The sequence below is a fragment of the Pleurodeles waltl genome, chromosome 6, assembly GCF_031143425.1.
Source record: "Pleurodeles waltl isolate 20211129_DDA chromosome 6, aPleWal1.hap1.20221129, whole genome shotgun sequence".
NCBI lineage: Eukaryota > Metazoa > Chordata > Amphibia > Caudata > Salamandridae > Pleurodeles > Pleurodeles waltl.
In genome coordinates, this window is record NC_090445.1 from 378,439,287 (window position 1) to 378,458,947 (window position 19,661).

At 46.4% G+C, this 19,661-nt stretch overlaps 1 protein-coding gene across 1 annotated transcript in view; it reads right to left on the reverse strand.

The window, feature by feature from the left end:
- Positions 1-7,678, reverse strand: part of LOC138299766 (granzyme B-like) — a 140,484-nt gene extending 132,806 nt beyond the window's left edge. The window contains exons 1-2 of the mRNA XM_069238306.1: positions 7,441-7,678; positions 2,570-2,714 (exon numbers count right to left, since the gene is read on the reverse strand). Of these exons, the coding sequence (XP_069094407.1) occupies positions 2,570-2,714; positions 7,441-7,525 (230 nt within the window). The 5' untranslated portion in view covers positions 7,526-7,678. The remainder of the gene's footprint in view (positions 1-2,569; positions 2,715-7,440) is intronic.
- Between the last annotated feature and the right edge of the window lie 11,983 nt (positions 7,679-19,661).

Consider the following 19,661-nt stretch of genomic DNA (forward strand, 5'->3'; position numbering starts at 1 on the left):
TTGTTGTTCTTGCAGAATCCCCCTATCACGACTATTGTGCTCTTTTGGGGTAGTAGGTGTACTTTACTCCTACTTTTCAGGGTCTTGGGGTGGGGTATCTTGGACACCCTGACTGTTTTCTTACAGTCCCAGCGACCCTCTACAAGCTCCTATAGGTCTGGGGTCCATTCATGATTCGCATTCCACTTTTGGAGTATATGGTTTGTGTTGCCCTAGACCTATGTTTGCCTATTGCAACCTATTGTAATTCTACACTGTTTGCATTACTTTTCTTACTCTTACTTGCCTGTTTTGGGTTTGTGTACATATAACTTGTGTATATTACGTACCTTCTTACTGAGGGTACTCACTGAGATACTTGCGGCATATTGTCATAGAAATAAAGTAACTTTATTTTTTGTAACTCTGTGTATTGTGTTTTCTTATGATATTGTGCATATGATATAAGTGGTATAGTAGGAGCTTTGCATGTCTCCTAGTTCAGCCTAAGCTGCTTTGCCATAGCTACCTTCTATCAGCCTAAGCTGCTAGAAACACCTCTAGTCTACTAATAAGGGATAACTGGACCTGGCACAAGGTGTAAGTACCTTTGGTACCCACTACAAGCCAGGCCAGCCTCCTACAGAGACAAGATTATTAATTTTAATATTGTATTCCAGTGCTTTCCTATGGAACAGCTAAGTCTGCTACAATGAAAATGGCTTTTGGGGTTCCCTTCACCATACGGACATGTTTAACATTAATGTATTACATGCCCTACTTCTGAATGCCATGCACCCTGGCTTATGGGCCCAAAGTCCTACTTAGGGGTGACTTGTGAATATTTCAAAAGAGGGTTTAGGCCAATCAAAGGGGGTTTATTTTGACAAGCTGAATTTGCAGTTTTAAAACTGCACAGATAATCTACAATGGTAGACCTGAAGTCATGTTTAAATTATCATTGTAGTGGGTTGCACAATGGGTGCTGCAGTCCACTAGTGATATTTAATGTACGGGCTCTGGGTACACTTTGTGCCATATACTAGGAACTTATAGATGAGTTAAATATGTCAATTAAGAGTAGAGTCTATTTCGATGTGGTTTAGACGTCAAACCACATGCACTGGTGCCTGTTAGCAGAGTTCCAGAGCACAGTGTGAAAAAAGAGCAGCATCAGTGAAAAAAAGATTGGGGCAATTATGCAAAAACAGGCATTTCACTACACTAACCCTCCCCGAAGCTCAAAATATAATTTATAAAATACATTGTATAACGCTCTTGTATCGTCTTATGATAACTTTGTGACATTATGGTAACACTATTGGTCAATGGGGAAATCTTCAGTGCCCTAAACCAAAGCCCTACACTTACTTCCATACACTGAGTCACTGGCATTTGGTGACTACTAGAGTCACAAATATGATACATACTCAAAACTAAATAGTTGGGACCAATTTACAAAGAAAATAATTAAAACTTGGAAACTCTGAAATGGTGTAGGTCAGGCTTATGAGTGGCCATCGTGTACGAGTGTTTGAGTGATTCCCAAACATTTTTAATCTACACTTCTGTAAATAAAGATTGGCATAGTTGACACTCGTAACTGTGATATTCCAGTACATTGATGTGTTGTACATATTGTGCCTGGCATACACGTCTATATTTTATGATTTTTTTTACGGTTAAAGTACGTGGACATAGGGGAAATACAGAGTTCAGTTTTTTCATAATGATTTTGTTTCGATTAAAACATGTATAACTCCCCTTTTGGGACAACGAATCAAAGGTATGCAAGTTCCCACACTTACTGTTCCACCTGTGCGTCGACACTGACGTGACAGTTAGATGTAAGTGCAGAAGACGTATTGCACAGTGTCTGGGGACATTTGCCTCTCAAATGGCTGTGTGGGTGTTCACCAGGTTGCATTTCTTTACCTACCATTCTGACACCACTTGAAGAGCACATGCCAGACATATTTGCCTTCTAAGCAACAGGTCTGTAATTTTATACAGTGTGTATATGCGCATCTGACTAGCATGTATGCATTTATTTCCATTATCTCGACACTTTGTTCATCACACATTTGCACATCATACATACATTGTTTCATCCGATCATCAATAGATCTACACTTGGATAAAGCTGTGTGGATATTTCCAACACTGTCTAATATCCGGGCTCCCTTAGCATTCATACTTTCAGCTTGCGGACATGCCTTTCTTTAATTGTTTTGTATTGTTTGCTCTGATCAAGAGATCAACACAAAAGCTTCACAATCCGCAGTTTTCGCCATGAAGGAGGGAAACTCCAAAATGATCTAAGAGACAAGGTGGAAAGTAAAGAGGAAATGTATCCAGTGGGCCACAGTCCCTGAAGGAGGCTACAGAGAGGATTCTGGACACTTGATGACCATGGAACGCTGCTACACCAGGTTGGCCTTCGGACCACATGAGTACATATCATAATTTGACCTCAGCTCAAACGTGCACGGTTGGGGTTCATCATTCAGAATGTATTTTTAGGCATTAGGAAGATTCAACAAGTCAATGAACACATGCTCAAGGGTGCAGCACCCAGCACAGGTCTTACTTCTTGTTGCAGTGTGCAGCAGTCATGACAAAATCCTTTCGCACCAGGATCCCCCCACATTTTGATTTGCCGGATAGATAGGCCATGTAGGGTCTGGAATGGATGTGGGCCTCATGTCCTCCAATGATGGCATCTTGCAGAACACCTATTGGAAGTCATAGTAAGTAAACATTGCGGAAAGAAAACATTGAACAATGCACCTCTTTATCAGGTTATTACAAGTACTGAGAGTGAAATGCTGATGTACCTCTACCCCGGCCCATGTTCCGAGCACCGTACCACTTTTACTTGTGACACTGAGTATAAGTTAATGGGTATGTTAAATCATTCCAATGCACATGCATATCACCCTGCTTTTACTCTTTTGTAATCAGGTATTTGATCTCTGAGTTCCTGGATGTTCCTCTCTGAGCTCCTGCATGAGACCTACATGTCTCCTACAGACACAAGGTGCAGGTTAGGGACACTCCAGAGAGATCTGCAGGAGCCTTGCACAGTCCCTGCAGGCCTCGCATAGAGCTCACGCAGCGCTTCGCTGACCATCTGCTTGAACCCGTGCTCGCCCCGCAAGCAGCCCCTGCAGCTCATGCAGCACCCGCTGCAGAAGAAAAAAGGGGTGAGAAAGGAAGTAAAATATCATCTGGCTAGAGAAAGGAGGGGAGACATTCAGAAAAAAATGGCCAGGGAGCAGAAGTAAGGCAGAGTGAGGGGAAATGAAGGAAGAATGGAGTGTTTGACCACCACATAGAGAGGGCTGGGAAAGAAGGGAGGAGAAGGTAGGGAGATAAAAGAGAAGAAAGGGGGAGAACAGAGATGAGAAGATTGGAATTATGAGGGGAAACAGGCGGGTGTAGAGGAAGGAGAGAGAGGGAAACGATGATTTATAGATAATGAGTGAAGGAGGGAACGGCAGGCTTTGGAGATAGAGGGCCAATGGCTGAGAGGGCAGGAGGTAGAAGAAGATGGAGGCAAAGAGGGTGTGAGAATGAGAGAGAGAGTGAGACATTTAGTTAGACGCACAAGGGAGTCAGGACGAAACAAAAGCAAAGCACACAAAAAACGCAACAAAGAAGGGAAGGAAAAAAGTGTGGCTAGGCATTGAAGGAAAGGGAAGAGAGCGACGGAAATGATAATGAAAGAAAGAAGTGTGAGCTGGATTGACGTGCACTGTGACAGCGTGAGATTCTCTAGGAGCATCCTCTGCTCTTCACAAGCTCTGCTACCCTTGTTACTCAAACTCAACCTCCCGGCTCGGATCGCTCCAGCGCAGAAGGCACAGAATGAGGACCAGACAACACGGGCAGCTATTTATTGTGCAGGCATTGAAGGTTTTCAGATGAAGTAACCTGCACAACTGTAGCTTCACAACCTCCTCCTTAACGTAACATCGCTTCTCAGTGCGATACTGACAGCATTGGTGATCCCGACGCTGCTCCACAACACGATGAAGGAAAAAGCAGTCTAACTGCGCTCAAGTCAAACTCAGTAAAGCTGGGATACGCGTGGGAGGCAGTCTAAGCCAGAATGTGACCGGTATACAAGGTGCAGACTTCGCTTCTTTCCTTCAGTTGGGCGGCTGTTTAAAGCAATGGTCTGTCGCCGAAGTGTTGGGAAATGTGCATGCACAATAGTTCCAGGAAAGGATAGGGTATCACACCGGTTTGTGTAAGCTGCGTGCTTTGGACCGAAGGGGATGCCCCGTTCTGGGTGAGTGGCACATTGCAGCCAGCAGGGAGAGGAAACGATTGGTTAGACATGTTAGGGGTGAAAACAAGCGGAAAGTTTATGTGCGCAGGGGAATGCGCCCGCTTTTGCTTTTTCCCAAGGCTCGCAGGGTTACAATTTTGTACTAGTTCAATCAGGTAGACCAATTTTGGCACTAGGCAGCATACTGGGCAGAAATGGGTTAGCATAATTAGTGCAGTTGGGTGGCAGTAATTGTGGAAGGATAGGGAGCGAGACACCAAATGTGACCAAAATGGGATCTCCTCAGTGAGAACTTCCAGGTCACTTTCTGACTCGTGGTATTTTGACTTCTGCTGTGTAGTGAGCCTCCCTAATGGAGTCTCACACACTGTGAGCTCTGTTTATATTGGATTCTGAGCTGCAACCTGTAGCACCTGCCTTATATTATAAGGTCAGGTGCCCAAGAGCAGCTAGAGAAACAGGCTCTGGTTAGGTTGGAGGAGCTATGTAGAAACAGAGTGTGTGCTGTGCACGTTGCATGTGTGGAATAGGGTGAGCTTGAAGTGTAACTGATGTGCTTTAGTGTATGGGGACAGAAATCCATTTTGGATCGCCTGGGTTCTGGATGGTACAAAACCTGCAGGAGGGGGGTCCTGCCAGGCAGTGATGTTGAATGTGGAAACATTCCTGATGTCCTTTGAAATGGACCATGCTTCTGTGAAAGGAAGGAGGACGACAGATGTCCCTTTGTGTAGGGACAGCCCCCTTCTCGTTGCATCCCTCTGTCCCTCTTTTATTGCTGTTTCTTGGATCTGCATGATAGGGAGCTCCAGCCCCACTCCTCCCTCCTTCTAACACAGAAAGACAAAAGCTGGCTTGATCAGTCTGGGAGCGATGCACAAAATGTCAGGAAATGACTAAAACTGGTCTCAGTGTGGTCCAGTGAAATATGCATTTTTGCTTTCAAAACTCAGAGAAATACAGGGTTGAATATTTATAAAAGCAATACAAAGAAAGGGTGGTGGCCATCTTTGAATGTCATATATAATACATCTTCAATAGAACTAGTTCCTTACCGTCTATATCTCAACTAAGATACAGACGGTCTGGAACTAGTTCTATTGAAGGATACAATATATACGACATTCCAAGATGGCCGCCACCCTTTCCTTGTATTGCTTTTAGATATGTATGTTAGTCCGTTATCTATGTTTATTCTTTGAGGGTATTTAATATGTAAATCAAACAGCTGTCCCATATGTGATTGAGGCTACGGCTGAAATGCGCTGTGAGGAGGCATCATTCATTAAACATATGCATTTATGATAAGTGTCCGAGCACGTCCTTTTCATTGTGGAGGTGCTGGTGTTGTATATATATATATATATATATATGTATATGTGTATATATATATATATATATATATATATATATATATATATATATATATATATATATTGTGAGAGAAAATGAGGAGGCAGAGAACACAATCAGGAAATCAAAGTTGTGGCCAAAGAGTTAGCAAAGGTGGGCCTAAGAAGAAGGGTGATGGTGATGGTAGAGGACAGTGGTGGATGCCAGAGATGGCAGGGGACAAGGGGCAAGGCTCGAAGAGATGCAAGCTTATAAGGGAGTAGAAGAGAAGAGAGAAAATCTACAACCTGGTGAAGTAGAGAGAGAAGTTGAGAGCTGCCAGAGAATGATGCTAGAAAGAAGAAATGTTTTACAAGAAGTGTGGACAGTTACAGAAAGATGATAGACTACATGGGACAGGGCCACAGGTTGAGGTGGTAGTGAGTAAGTGAAAACATGGACCATGGGAGTATGTCAGGGACATGGACCATGGGAGTATGTCAGGGAACCTTCTGAGCTCAGGGTGTAGTTATCTAATAGGAAGTTGTTGCTCTATGAACGGAAAAGGAAATTCAAGAGGATATGTTTAACATGCATGAGAGTGCCTAGAAACTAGGAAAACTGTACATGAGAGAAGTTGAGGACTGGAGCAGGTGGGAAAAGACTATAATCAGGAATCTGAATATGAACTGGAAAAGCCTGCAAAAGAGAAACCAGGAAGACAACACAGATAGAAACTACGTACAACATGAAGGTACATGCAGGGAAATAATAGACAAACTTTCATAAATTATAGTTTGCATGCTCCTTGGAAAGTGGTCTCTCTGTGAGGTAAGAAGATCTTACAATAAGGCAAGGAACAGTTAATCGCACAGAGTTTTGGTAGACACCTGGCAGCTCTTATGGAAGAAGAGGACCGGCTGGGTCTCTGTGCCAGAGGTGCTAAGACTCAGAATCTCATTGGCCTCAGAATCCCATTGGCCTTGGAAAGAATGATCAAGTGTTTAAATTTGCACACTAAGGGCAGGTTGGACATATACACACAGGACAGGGAACTTTGGAAAACAAGGCAAGGAGTCTACATGCAACAAAGTCAGGTCAGGAAATATGCAGGCTGAGCTAAAATCTATGGCAATCACAGAGGCAGAGGGACAGCAATGACAAGAAACCCAAACAAATAAGACTTGTATGAAAGCACAGGGAAATGGGGACAAGTAATAAGGAAAACAGAATTAAAGAGCAAGCCTGACAGCAAGACTGTGTCAGCGCACAAGGAGCCTCAGCAGTAAGGAGTGGTGCAAGCCATTGCACACTGAGCTCACAGGGATGAAATAGGTGGAACCTCTGGGGAGGAACACAGGTTCAGGGAGAGAGCAAGCTGAAAAATGTAAACCAGGTGCTATGAAGGGAAAGCAGAATTTGGGCTTAGAAAGGACAAGACCAGGAAAATCAGAAGGCATAAGAAGGGCAACAGAATGGCCTGGACTGGAGACAAAAAAGAGCAAAGTCCAGTACGCATTTATGGTAGGGATAGAATAACTGTAGGATGCAAGAACCAAGATACAGAACAAACTTCCACCATCATGATACAACAGGAAGCTAGCGAGGAATCCTGAACTAGAGTGTGATTAGGAGCCGTATTACGATCCCAGTATCTCCCATGGGGATCGTAATACTACAGACGGGATATCGGTGAAGTTTGTGAAGGAGCATTCCCTCCCCGAGACCGAAATCAGCCTTACAGTTACTTTGCCAGAAAGATACAGGTGGCTGATATTCCGTGACGTCATTTGCTCACCCACCTTTAATTTAATTTACTGATCTCAACTCACCGCCACGTGCCTGGGTGAGGAGGCTGATCCATACAAGAGCCATTAGCAGCAGCATCCTGGCCTCCCCGGCAGCAAAGCCCAGCATCTTTCACGGGGACGGCAGGGGTCCGCGCCCTTCAAATATGGGACCTGGACACCAGCAGACGCACAGCCAGGAGCCCGACCCCCTCTGATATAAGACGGGTCCGACCCGCGGGCCCTGGAACGGAAGTGATGCGGCAACGATTTCTTAGAAACTTTCGAGAGATTTCTTGTACACGCGCGGCTTGTGGCTTCCTCGCTTCAGTCCTCTTGCGGCTACTCAAAGGCCGTGTGGGCACAGAGACGGAGCTCGTGTCGTGTGAAGAGGGGACCCGTTTCATCTCAGCGGTCGGCTGCAGATGAGCTGTCCTGTAACCAGTAAGACCGGTAACTAAAACTCGAAAGCACAGCTAGCACGAGACGCCTTAGACAGGAAATCGCGAGGTGGCCTCTCCACCCTCCTGAAAAAACACACACGCGTCCACAAAATTGTATAACAGAATACGGTCAGATAGGAGGAATGCAGGCCAGCTCAATCTAACTAAAGTCTACTATACCCCCACACCAATCCACACACTCTGTAATAAGGACATCTCATTGGATCCCCTCACTAAGCATTTTACATTGAATAATACAGTGTAGGAGGCTGGCCTGGCTTATAGTGGGTACCTGATGGTACTTACACCTTGTGCCAGGTCCAGTTATCCCTTATTAGTAGTGTTCTAGAAGCTTAGGGTGATCGAGGTAGCTATAGCAGAGCAGCTTAGGCTGAACTCGGAGACATGCAAAGCTCCTACTATACCACTTATATCATATAGCACTATAACCTTAGAATCACAATACTCAGAGTTACTAAAAATAAAGGCACTTTATTTTAGTGACAATGTGCCAAAAATAACTCAGAGGATATACTCCCTTAGGAGGTAAGTAAAATACACAAAATATACACACAAACCAAAATCAGGTAAGTAAACAGTTAGAAAAGTAATGCAAACACTATAGAATACAATAGGATGCAATAGGCCTAGGGCCAACACAAACCATATACTAAGAAAGTGGAATGCGAACCACTTAGGGACCCCAGGCCTAGTGTAGTGTATAGAGGGTCGCTGGGAGTGTTAGAAAACACTAAGGGTGTCCAAGATACCCCACCCCAAGACCCAGAAAAGTAGGAGTAAAGTTATCCTACTTCCTCAGAAACACACTAAAGTCGTGATAGGGGATTCTGCAAGGACAACAACTGACTGCAAAGCACTGAAGAAGGATTCCTGGACCTGAGTACCTACAAAGGAAGGGGACCAAGTGCAAGACTCACAAAAGTGTCCAGGGGGGTCAGGAGCCCACTAAACCCCGGATGAAGGTGCAAAATGGCTGCCTCTGGGTGGAAGAAGCTGAAGATTCTGCAACAACAGAATATGCCAGGAACTTCTCCTTTGCACAGAAGATGTCCCACGGTATGCTGGAGGATGCAGAGTTGTTTCCACGCAGAAAGACTGCAAACAAGCCTTGCTAGCTGCAAAGGTTGTGGTTGAAGAAAATAAGTGCTGCCCGGGCCCAGGAAGGACCAGAAGGTCACCCGTTGGAGAAGGAGGCAGAGGGTACGCTCAGCAACACGGAGAGCCCACGCAAAAGCAGGCAGCACCCGCAGAAGCACTTGAACAGGGGTTCAAGAAATCTGAGCACAGTGGTCGTCTCAACACTACAAACGAGGGTCCCACGAAGCCGGTGGTCAACTCAGCAAGTTGAGCAATGCAGGACAGAGTGCTGGGGACCTGGGCTATGCTGTGCACAAAGGATTCCTTGCAAAAGTGCACAGAAGCCCTAGCAGCTGCAGTTCACGCAGTACACAGGATTACTGTCTGGTGTGGGAAGGCAAGGACTTACCTCCACCAAATTTGGACAGATGGATCACTGGACTATCGGGGTCACTTGGATCCAGCTCCTGTGTTCCACAGACCACGCTCGTCAAGATGAGAGGGGACCCAGAGGACCAGTGAAGCAGAAGTTCGGTACCTGCGTTAGCAGGGGGAAGATTCCGTCGACACACATGAGATTTCTTCTTGGCTTCCAGTGCAGGGTGAAGGCAGACAGCCCTCAGAGCATGCACCACCAGGAAACAGTTGAGAAAGCTGGCAGGATTAGGCGCTACAATGTTGCTGGTAGTCATCTTGCTACTTTGTTGCGTTTTTTTTTTAGATGTCCTGGAGCAGTCAGCGGTCGATCCTTGGCAGAAGTCAAAGAGGGAGATGCAGAGGAACTCTGGTGAGCTCTTGCATTCGTTATCTGACGAGAAACCCACAGGAGAGACCCTAAATAGCCCTCAGAGGAGGATTGGCCACCTAGTCAGGTAAGCACCTATAAGGAGGGGTCTCTGACGTCACCTGCTGGCACTAGCCACTCAGAGGCCTCCATTGTGCCCTCACACCTCTACATTCAAGATGGCAGAGGTCTGGGACACACTGGAGGAGCTCTGGGCACCACCCCTGGGGTGGTGATGCACAGGGGAGTAGTCACTCCTCTTTCCTTTGTCCAGTTTCGCGCCAGAGCAGGGGCTGGGGGATCCCTGAACCAGTGTAGACTGGTTTATGCAAGAAGGGCACCATCTGTGCCCTTCAAAGCATTCCCAGAGGCCAGGAGAGGCTACTCCACTCAGGCCCTTAACACCTATTTCCAAAGGGAGAGGGTGCAACACCCTCTCTTAGAGGAAATCCTTTGTTCTGCCATCCTGGGACTGGGCTGCCCAGACTCCAAGAGGGCAGAAGCCTGTCTGTGGGCTGGCAGCTGCGGTAGCTGCTGTGAAAACCCCAGAGAGCTAGTTTGGCAGTACCTGGGGTCCATGCTGGAGCTCCGGGGATGCATGAGATTGGCACCCCAATACCAGATTTGGCTTTGGGGGACAATTCCATGATCTTAGACATGTTACATGGCCATATTCGGAGTTACCATTGTGAAGCTACATATAGGTATTGTGCTATATGTAGTGCACATGTGTAATGGTGTCGCCACACTCACAAAGTCTGGGGAAATTGCCCTGAACAATGTGGGGGCACCTTAGGTAGTGCCAGGATGCCCTCACACTTAGTAACTTTGCACCTAACCTTCACGAAGTGAGGGTTAGACATATAGGTGACTTATAAGTTACTTAAGTGCAGTGTAAAATGGCTGTGAAATAACGTGGACGCTATTTCACTCAGGCTGCAGTGGCAGTCCGTAGGGATCTCCTGGAACCCCAATACCCTGGGTACTTAGGTACCATATACTAGGGAATTATAAGGGTGTTCCAGTGTGCCAATCAGAATTGGAAAAAATGGTCACTAGCCTGCAGTGACAATTTTAAAAGCATCGAGAGCATAATAACTGAGGTTCTGGTTAGCAGAGCCTCAGTGACACAGTTAGGCACCACACAGGAAACACTTTCAGGCCTCAAACTATGAGCACTGGGGTCCTGGCTAGTAGGATCCCAGTGAGACATATAAAACACACTGAAAAATACGGTTTCCACTATGAGCACTGTGGTCCTGGCTAGCAGGATCCCAGTGAGACAGTAAAAATACCCTGACACATACTCGCAAACAGGCCAAAAGTGGGGGTAACAAGGCTAGGAAGAGGCTACTTTCCTACACACAGAATGCCATTTTTTATGATCAGCATATTCTTAGAAGAAAGTGTGAAGTTTCTTAATGGCTAAACTCTGCGCCAGTCCCGGAATTCCTCCAGTGCTCCCCGAGGAGTATTCACTCATCCTAGAAGGCAGACAGCTGGCTGAGTGCTGGGAGTGAAGCTGCAAATGTCTTTATCAAAACCATCAACATCTCATAATTATTGCATACTTCCCCTTTCCGTTTTCAACAGGCCACTAAATCAAACAAAAAGATCTGTGAGGAAGAACTTCATGAGTTCATAGTGTTGTACAAGACACCTGTAGTAAGATTGTCATTCAAAAAAGAGAGGGACTGGGAGAATAGACCACGTCCACGTTATTTCACAGCCATTTTTCACTGCACATAAGTAACTTATAAGTCACCTATATGTCTAACCCTCACCTGGTGAAGGTTGGGTGCCAAGTTACTTAGTGTGTGGGCACCCTGGCACTAGCCAAGGTGCCCCCACATAGTTCAGGGCAAATTCCCCGGACTTTGTGAGTGCGGGGAAACCATTACACGCGTGCACTATACATAGGTCACTACCTATGTATAGCTTCACAATGGTAACTCCGAATATGGCCATGTAACATGTCTATGGTCATGGAATTGCCCCCTCTATGCCATCCTGGCATTGTTGGCACAATCCCATGATCCCACGGGTCTCTAGCACAGACCCGGGTACTGCCAAACTGCCTTTTCAGGGGTTTCACTGCAGCTGCTGCTGCTGCCAACCCCTCAGACAGGTTTCTGCCCTCCTGGGTTCCAGCCAGGCTTGGCCCAGGAAGGCAGAACAAAGGACTTCCTCAGAGAGAGGGTGTTACCCCCTCTCCCTTTGGAAAAAGGTGTTAAGGCAGGGGAGGAGTAGCCTCCCCCAGCCTCTGGAAATGCTTTCATGGGCACAGATGGTGCCCATTACTGCATAAGCCAGTCTACACCGGTTCAGGGACCCCTCAGCCCTGCTCGGCGCGAAACTGGACAAAGGAAAGGGGAGTGACCACTCCCCTGACCTGCACCTCCCCTGGGAGGTGCCCAGAGCTCCTCCAGTGTGCTCCAGACCTCTGCCATCTTGGAAACACAGGTGCTGCTGGCACACTGGACTGCTCTGAGTGGCCTGGGCCAGCAGGTGACGTCAGAGACTCCGTCTGATAGGCTCCTTCAGGTGTTGCTAGCCTATCCTCTCTCCTAAGTAGCCAAACCCTCTTTTCTGGCTATTTAGGGTCTCTGCTTTGGGGAATTCCTTAGATAACGAATGCAAGAGCTCATCAGAGTTCCTCTGCATCTCTCTCTTCACCTTCTGCCAAGGAATCGACTGCTGACCGCGCTGGAAGCCTGCAAAACTGCAACAAAGTAGCAAAGACGACTACTGCGACACTGTAGCGCTGATCCTGCCGCCTTCTCGACTGTTTTCCTGGTAGTGCATGCTGTGGGGGTAGTCTGCCTCCTCTCTGCACTAGAAGCTCCGAAGAAATCTCCCGTGGGTTGACGGAATCGTCCCACTGCAACCGCAGGCACCAAAGTACTGCATCACCGGTCCTCTGGGTCTCCTCTCAGCACGAAGAGCGAGGTCCCTTGAACTCAGCAACTCTGTCCAAGTGATTCCCACAGTCCAGTGACTCTTCAGTCCAAGTTTGGTGGAGGTAAGTCCTTGTCTCCCCACGCCAGACTGCATTGCTGGGAACCTCGTGTTTTGCAGCTACTCCGGCTCCTGTGCACTTTTCCAGGATTTCCTTTGTTCACAGCCAAGCCTGGGTCCACGGCACTCTAACCTGCATTGCACGACCTCCTGAGTTGTCCTCCGGCGGCGTGGGACTCTCTTGTGCAACTTTGGGTGAGCACCGTTTCACTCCACTTTGTAGTGCCTGTTCCGGCACTTCTGCAGGTGCTGCCTGCTTCTGAGAGGGCTCCTTGTCTTGCTGGACGCCCCCTCTGTCCCCTCACACAATTGGTGACATCCTGGTCCCTCCTGGGCCACAGCAGCATCCAAAAACTTTAACCGCAAGCTTTGCAGCTAGCAAGGCTTGTTTGTGGTCTTTCTGCAGGACAACACTTCTGCACGACTCTTCACGATGTGGGACATCCATCCTCCAAAGGGGAAGTTTCTAGCCCTTGTCGTTCTTGCAGAATCCTCAGCTTCTACTGTCCAGTGGCAGCTTCTTTGCACCCACAGCTGGCATTTCCTGGGCATCTGCCCACTCTCGAATTGATCGTGACTTTTGGACTTGGTCCCCTTGTTCCACAGGTACTCTCATCTGGAAATCCATTGTTGTTGCATTGCTGGTTTTGGTCTTTCCTGCAGAATTCCCCTATCACGACTTCTGTGCTCTTTGGGGAACTTTAGTGCACTTTGCACTCACTTTTCAGGGTCTTGGGGTGGGCTATTTTTCTAACCCTCACTGTTTTCTTACAGTCCCAGCGACCCTCTACAAGGTCACATAGGTTTGGGGTCCATTTGTGATTCGCATTCCACTTCTAGAGTATATGGTTTGTGTTGCCCCCATCCCTATGTGTCCCCATTGCATTCTATTGTGACTATACATTGTTTGCACAGTTTTCTATTGCTATTACTGCATATTTTGGTATTGTGTACATATATCTTGTGTATATTTGCTATCCTCATACTGAGGGTACTCACTGAGATACTTTGGCATATTGTCATAAAAATAAAGTACCTTTATTTTTAGTTTATCTGTGTATTGTGTTTTCTTATGATATTGTGCAAGTGACACTAGTGGTATGTAGGAGCTTCACTCGTCTCCTAGTTCAGCCTAAGCTGCTCTGCTAAGCTACCATTTTCTATCAGCCTAAGCTGCTAGACACCCCTATACACTAATAAGGGATACCTGGGCCTGGTGCAAGGTGTAAGTACCCCTTGGTACTCACTACAAGCCAGTCCAGCCTCCTACATTGGTTGTGCAGCGGTGAGATAAGTACTTTGCAACTACTTACCACTTTTGTCATTGTACTTTTCATAAGAGAAAAATATACAAAACAAGTTCAGTGTATGTACACCTAACCAAAAAGTTTTGCTTTTCTTGTCTCGCTTCTTTGCTAAGTGCTGAAAAGTACCTCTAAACTTTCTAAAAAGTTCTTAAAAAGTTTTAAAAGTTTTTTTTCTGTCTTTCAAAAAGTTCTGAAAAACTTTTTTTCTCACTTTTTCTATCCCTTAAACACTTTCTAAAAATGTCTGGCACAGGCCAAACTGTTGATCTGTCCAAACTTGCTTATGATCACCTTAGCTGGAAAGGAGCAAGGAGTCTCTGCATAGAAAGAGGTTTAGGGGTATGGAAGAATCCCTCTAGAGAACTATTGGTTAATATGCTCATTGAACAAGATAAGACCAGAGTTGGCACTTCTGTTGAGAAATTAGCTGATGGTTCCCAATCTGACCCTGGAGCACCCCTAGCAAAAGATTTAGAAGGGAAACTACTTCCTAGCCTGCCCATTAGCAGACCACCTAGCATAGCTGGTACTGATGTAGAGTCACATCACAGTAATAGTGTTGCCTCACATCACAGCAAGAGTATTCCTTCTCATCATAGTAGAAGTGCTGTTTCTGTTAGCCAGGCTGTTAGAGTGCCATCTGTTAGGGACAGGTCTCCTTCTGTTTATTCTCACCATACTTCTGTTTCAAGGCATGCCCCACCCACCCACCCTGATGACAGAGTGATAGAAAGGGAGCTGAATAGATTGAGAGTGGAAGAATCCAGGCTGAAGCTCAAGAAGCAACAGCTGGATTTAGATAGGCAGTCCTTAGAAATAGAAATAGAAAGACAGAAAATTGGGTTAGAAACCCATGGTGGCAGCAGCAGTATTCCCCATAGTCATCCTGCAAGAGAGCATGATTCTAGGAATCTGCACAAGATAGTTCCCCCTTACAAGGAGGGGGATGACATTAACAAGTGGTTTGCTGCACTTGAGAGGGCCTGTGTTGTACAGGATGTCCCTCAAAGGCAGTGGGCTGCTATCCTATGGCTATCATTTAGTGGAAAGGGTAGGGATAGGCTCCTTACTGTGAAAGAAAGTGATGCCAATAATTTTACAGTTCTTAAGAATGCACTCCTAGATGGTTATGGCTTAACCACTGAACAGTACAGGATGAAGTTCAGAGAAACCAAAAAGGAGTCTTCACAAGACTGGGTAGACTTTGTTGACCATTCAGTGAAGGCCTTGGAGGGGTGGTTACATGGCAGTAAAGTTACTGATTATGAAAGCCTGTATAACTTAATCCTGAGAGAGCATATTCTTAATAATTGTGTGTCTGATTTGTTGCACCAGTACCTGGTGGACTCTCATCTGACCTCTCCCCAAGAATTGGGAAAGAAGGCAGCCAAATGGGTCAGAACAAGGGTGAACAGAAAAGTTCATACAGGGGGTGACAAAGATGGCAAGAAGAAGGATGGTAAGTCTTCTGACAAGGGTGGGGACAAATCTAAAAATGAGTCTTCATCAGGCCCACAAAAACACTCTGGTGGGGGTGGTGGGCCCAAATCCTCTTCAAATCAAAACAAAGAAAAGAAACCATGGTGCTATTTATGTAAAATAAAAGGCCATTGGACAACAGATCCCAGTTGTCCAAAGAAAAGCACCAAGCCTCCTACCACTACAACCCCTGCTGCTACACCTAGTGCCCCTAGGATTGGCAGTGGTGGTGGGAGCAAACCTACTAATAGCCAATCCAAGGGAGTAGCTGGGCTCACTTTTGGTAACTTAGTTGGGGTTGGTCTAATTAGGGAGACCACAGAGGCTGTGTTAGTCTCTGAGGGGGTTATTGATTTAACCACCTTGGTTGCTTGTCCCCTTAACATGGATAAGTACAAGCAACTACCCCGAATAAATGGTGTTGAGGTTCAGGCCTACAGGGACACAAGTGCCAGTGTTACAATGGTAATAGAGAAACTGGTCCACCCTGAACAACACCTACTTGGTCACCAGTACCAAGTAACCGATGCTCATAACAACACCCTTAGCCACCCCATGGCTGTTGTGAATCTCAACTGGGGGGGGGGGGGGTTACTGGCCCAAAGAAAGTTGTGGTTGCCTCAGATTTACCTGTAGACTGTCTATTAGGGAATGATTTAGAGACATCAGCTTGGGCAGAAGTGGAGCTGGAGGCTCATGCAGCAATGCTGGGCATTCCAGGGCATATTTTTGCTTTGACCAGGGCTCAGGCCAAAAAGCAAAAAGGACAGGGTGACTTGGATCCTGGAAGAATGAACCAAGTGCTCCCTAAAGCTAGGGTTAGTAAAGGTAAAACACTACCTACTATCCCTCCCTCTACAGTGGATTCTAATTCTGAGGTAGAAGAATTTCCACCCTGTGCAGAACCTACACCAGAAGAGCTGGAAGCAGACACTACTGAGCTTTTGGGTGAAGGGGGGCCTGCCAGGGAGGAGCTGAGTGTGGCACAGCAGACCTGTCCCACACTAGAGGGTCTAAGGCAGCAAGCTGTCAAACAAGCAAATGGGGATGTCAGTGACTCTCACAGAGTTTACTGGGAGGACAACCTCTTGTACACTGAAGCAAGGGATCCAAAACCTGGAGCTGCCAGGAGATTGGTGATTCCTCAGGAGTACAGAAAGTTCATCCTAACTTAAGCTCACGACATTCCCTTAGCTGGACATTTGGGGCAAATGAAAACTTGGGACAGGCTTGTTCCCTTGTTTCATTGGCCTAGAATGTCAGAGGACACAAAATAATTTTGTAAGTCCTGTGAAACCTGTCAAGCCAGTGGCAAAACAGGTGGCACTCCAAAGGCACCCCTTATTCCACTGCCAGTGGTTGGGGTTCCCTTTGAAAGTGTAGGGGTTGACATAGTTGGCCCCCTTGACCCTCCTACTGCTTCAGGCAATAGGTTTATCTTGGTGGTAGTGGACCATGCCACCAGATATCCTGAAGCAATTCCTCTAAGGACCACTACAGCTCCTGCAGTGGCAAAGGCCCTCCTGGGAATCCTTTCCAGAGTGGGCTTCCCAAAAGAGGTGGTATCAGACAGGGGAAGCAATTTCATGCCTGCTTACTTAAAGGCCATGTGGAAGGAGTGTGGTGTTACATACAAGTTCACTACACCCTATCATCCACAAACAAATGGACTGGTGGAGAGATTTAACAAAACTCTCAAAGGCATGATTATGGGACTCCCTGAAAAACTCCGCAGGAGATGGGATATCCTGTTACCTTGCCTCCTTTTTGCTTACAGGGAGGTACCCCAGAAAGGAGTGGGCTTCAGCCCCTTTGAACTCCTATTTGGTCACCCTGTGAGAGGTCCTCTAACACTTGTTAAGGAGGGTTGGGAACAACCTTTAAAAGCTCCAAAGCAAGACATAGTGGACTATGTACTTGGCCTAAGATCTAGGATGGCTGAGTACATGAAAAAGGCCAGTAAAAACCTTCAGGCCAGCCAAGAGCTCCAAAAGCAATGGCATGACCAGAAGGCTATTTAGGTTCAGTACCAACCAGGGCAGAAAGTGTGGGTCTTGGAGCCTGTGGCCCCAAGAGTACTCCAAGACAAATGGAGTGGACCCCACATAATTGTTGAAAAGAAGGGTGAAGTCACCTACTTAGTTGACTTAGGCACTGCCAGGAGTCCCCTTAGGGTGCTCCATGTCAATCGCCTGAAACCCTACTATGACAGGGCTGATCTCACCCTGCTCATGGCAACTGATGAGGGACAGGAAGAAGAGAGTGACCCTCTCCCTGATCTCTTCTCTTCCACAGAACAAGATGCTTTAGTGGAAGGTGTAGTTTTGGCAGATTTTCTTACTGCTGAGCAGAAAGACCACTGCATAAATCTCCTGGGTCAGTTTTCTGAACTCTTCTCTACTGTGCCAGGCACCACTTCTTGGTGTGAGCACACTATAGATACTGGAGACAGCTTGCCTGTCAAAAGTAAGATCTATAGGCAGCCTGACCATGTCAGAGACTGCATAAAGCAAGAGGTGCAGAAAATGCTTGAACTGGGAGTGGTGGAGCACTCTGAAAGTCCATGGGCTTCTCCTGTGGTACTTGTACCAAAACCTCATTCCAGGGATGGAAAGAAGGAAATGCGGTTTTGTGTAGACTACAGAGGTCTCAACCAGGTAACCAAAACTGATGCTCACCCTATACACAGGGCAGATGAGCTCATAGATACACTGGCATCTGCCAAGTATCTAAGCACTTTTGATTTGACTGCAGGGTATTGGCAGATCAAATTATCAGAAGATGCAAAAGCAAAAACTGCATTTTCAACCATTGGAGGCCATTACCAATTCACAGTAATGCCTTTTGGATTAAAAAATGCCACTTTTCAAAGGTTGGTGAATACAGTCCTGCAAGGGCTGGAAGCTTTTAGTGCAGCATATCTAGATGATATAGCTGTTTTTAGCTCCAGCTGGGATGATCACCTGGTCCACCTATGGAAAGTTTTAGAGGCCCTGCAAAAGGCAGGCCTCACTATCAAGGCTTCAAAGTGCCAGATAGGGCAGGGGAAAGTGGTTTATCTGGGACACCTGGTAGGTGGAGAACAGATTGCACCACTTCAGGGGAAAATCCAAACTATTATAGATTGGGTTCCCCCTACAACTCAGACTCAGGTGAGAGCCTTTTTAGGCCTCACTGGGTACTCAGCCCCTCTTAATGACCTCACATCCAAGAAAATGCCTAAGAAGGTATTATGGACAGCAAACTGTCAGAAAGCTTTTGAGGAGCTGAAGCAGGCCATGTGCTCTGCACCTGTCCTGAAAAGCCCCTGTTACTCCAAAAAATTAATTGTCCAAACTGATGCATCTGAATTAGGGGTAGGGGCAGTCTTATCACAACTTAATTCTGAGGGCCAGGATCAACCTGTTGCTTTTATCAGCAGGAGGTTGACCCCTAGAGAAAAGCGTTGGTCTGCCATAGAGAGGGAGGCCTTTGCTGTGGTCTGGGCACTGAAGAAGTTGAGGCCATACCTGTTAGGCACTCACTTCATTGTTCAGACAGACAACAAACCTCTACTTTGGCTAAAACAAATGAAAGGTGAAAACCCTAAATTGTTGAGGTGGTCCATATCCCTACAGGGAATGGACTATACAGTGGAACATAGACCTGGGAGTACCCACTCCAATGCAGATGGACTCTCCAGATATTTCCACTTAGACAATGAAGACCCATCAGGTAATGACTAGTCTTATTGTCCTTCGTTTGGGGGGGGGAGGCTGTGTAGGAAAGTACCATCTTGCCTGGCATGTTACCCCCATATTTCACTGTATATATGTTGTTTTAGTTGTATGTGTCACTGGGACCCTGCCAGCCAGGGCCCCAGTGCTCATAAGTGTGCCCTGTATGTGTTACCTGTGTTATGACTAACTGTCTCACTCTGCTATTCAGAACCTCAGTGGTTATGCTCTCTCATTTCTTTCCAAATTGTCACTAACAGGCTAGTGACCAATTTCACCATTTTACATTGGCATACCATTTACCATTTATTTAATTGTTATTAGCCTATCCGGCCTTAACAATAATCACACAATAGATATCAATCCCTCGAACTCAATAAAAATCACATTAAGATAAAAACATCTCAATAAAAGGAACTAT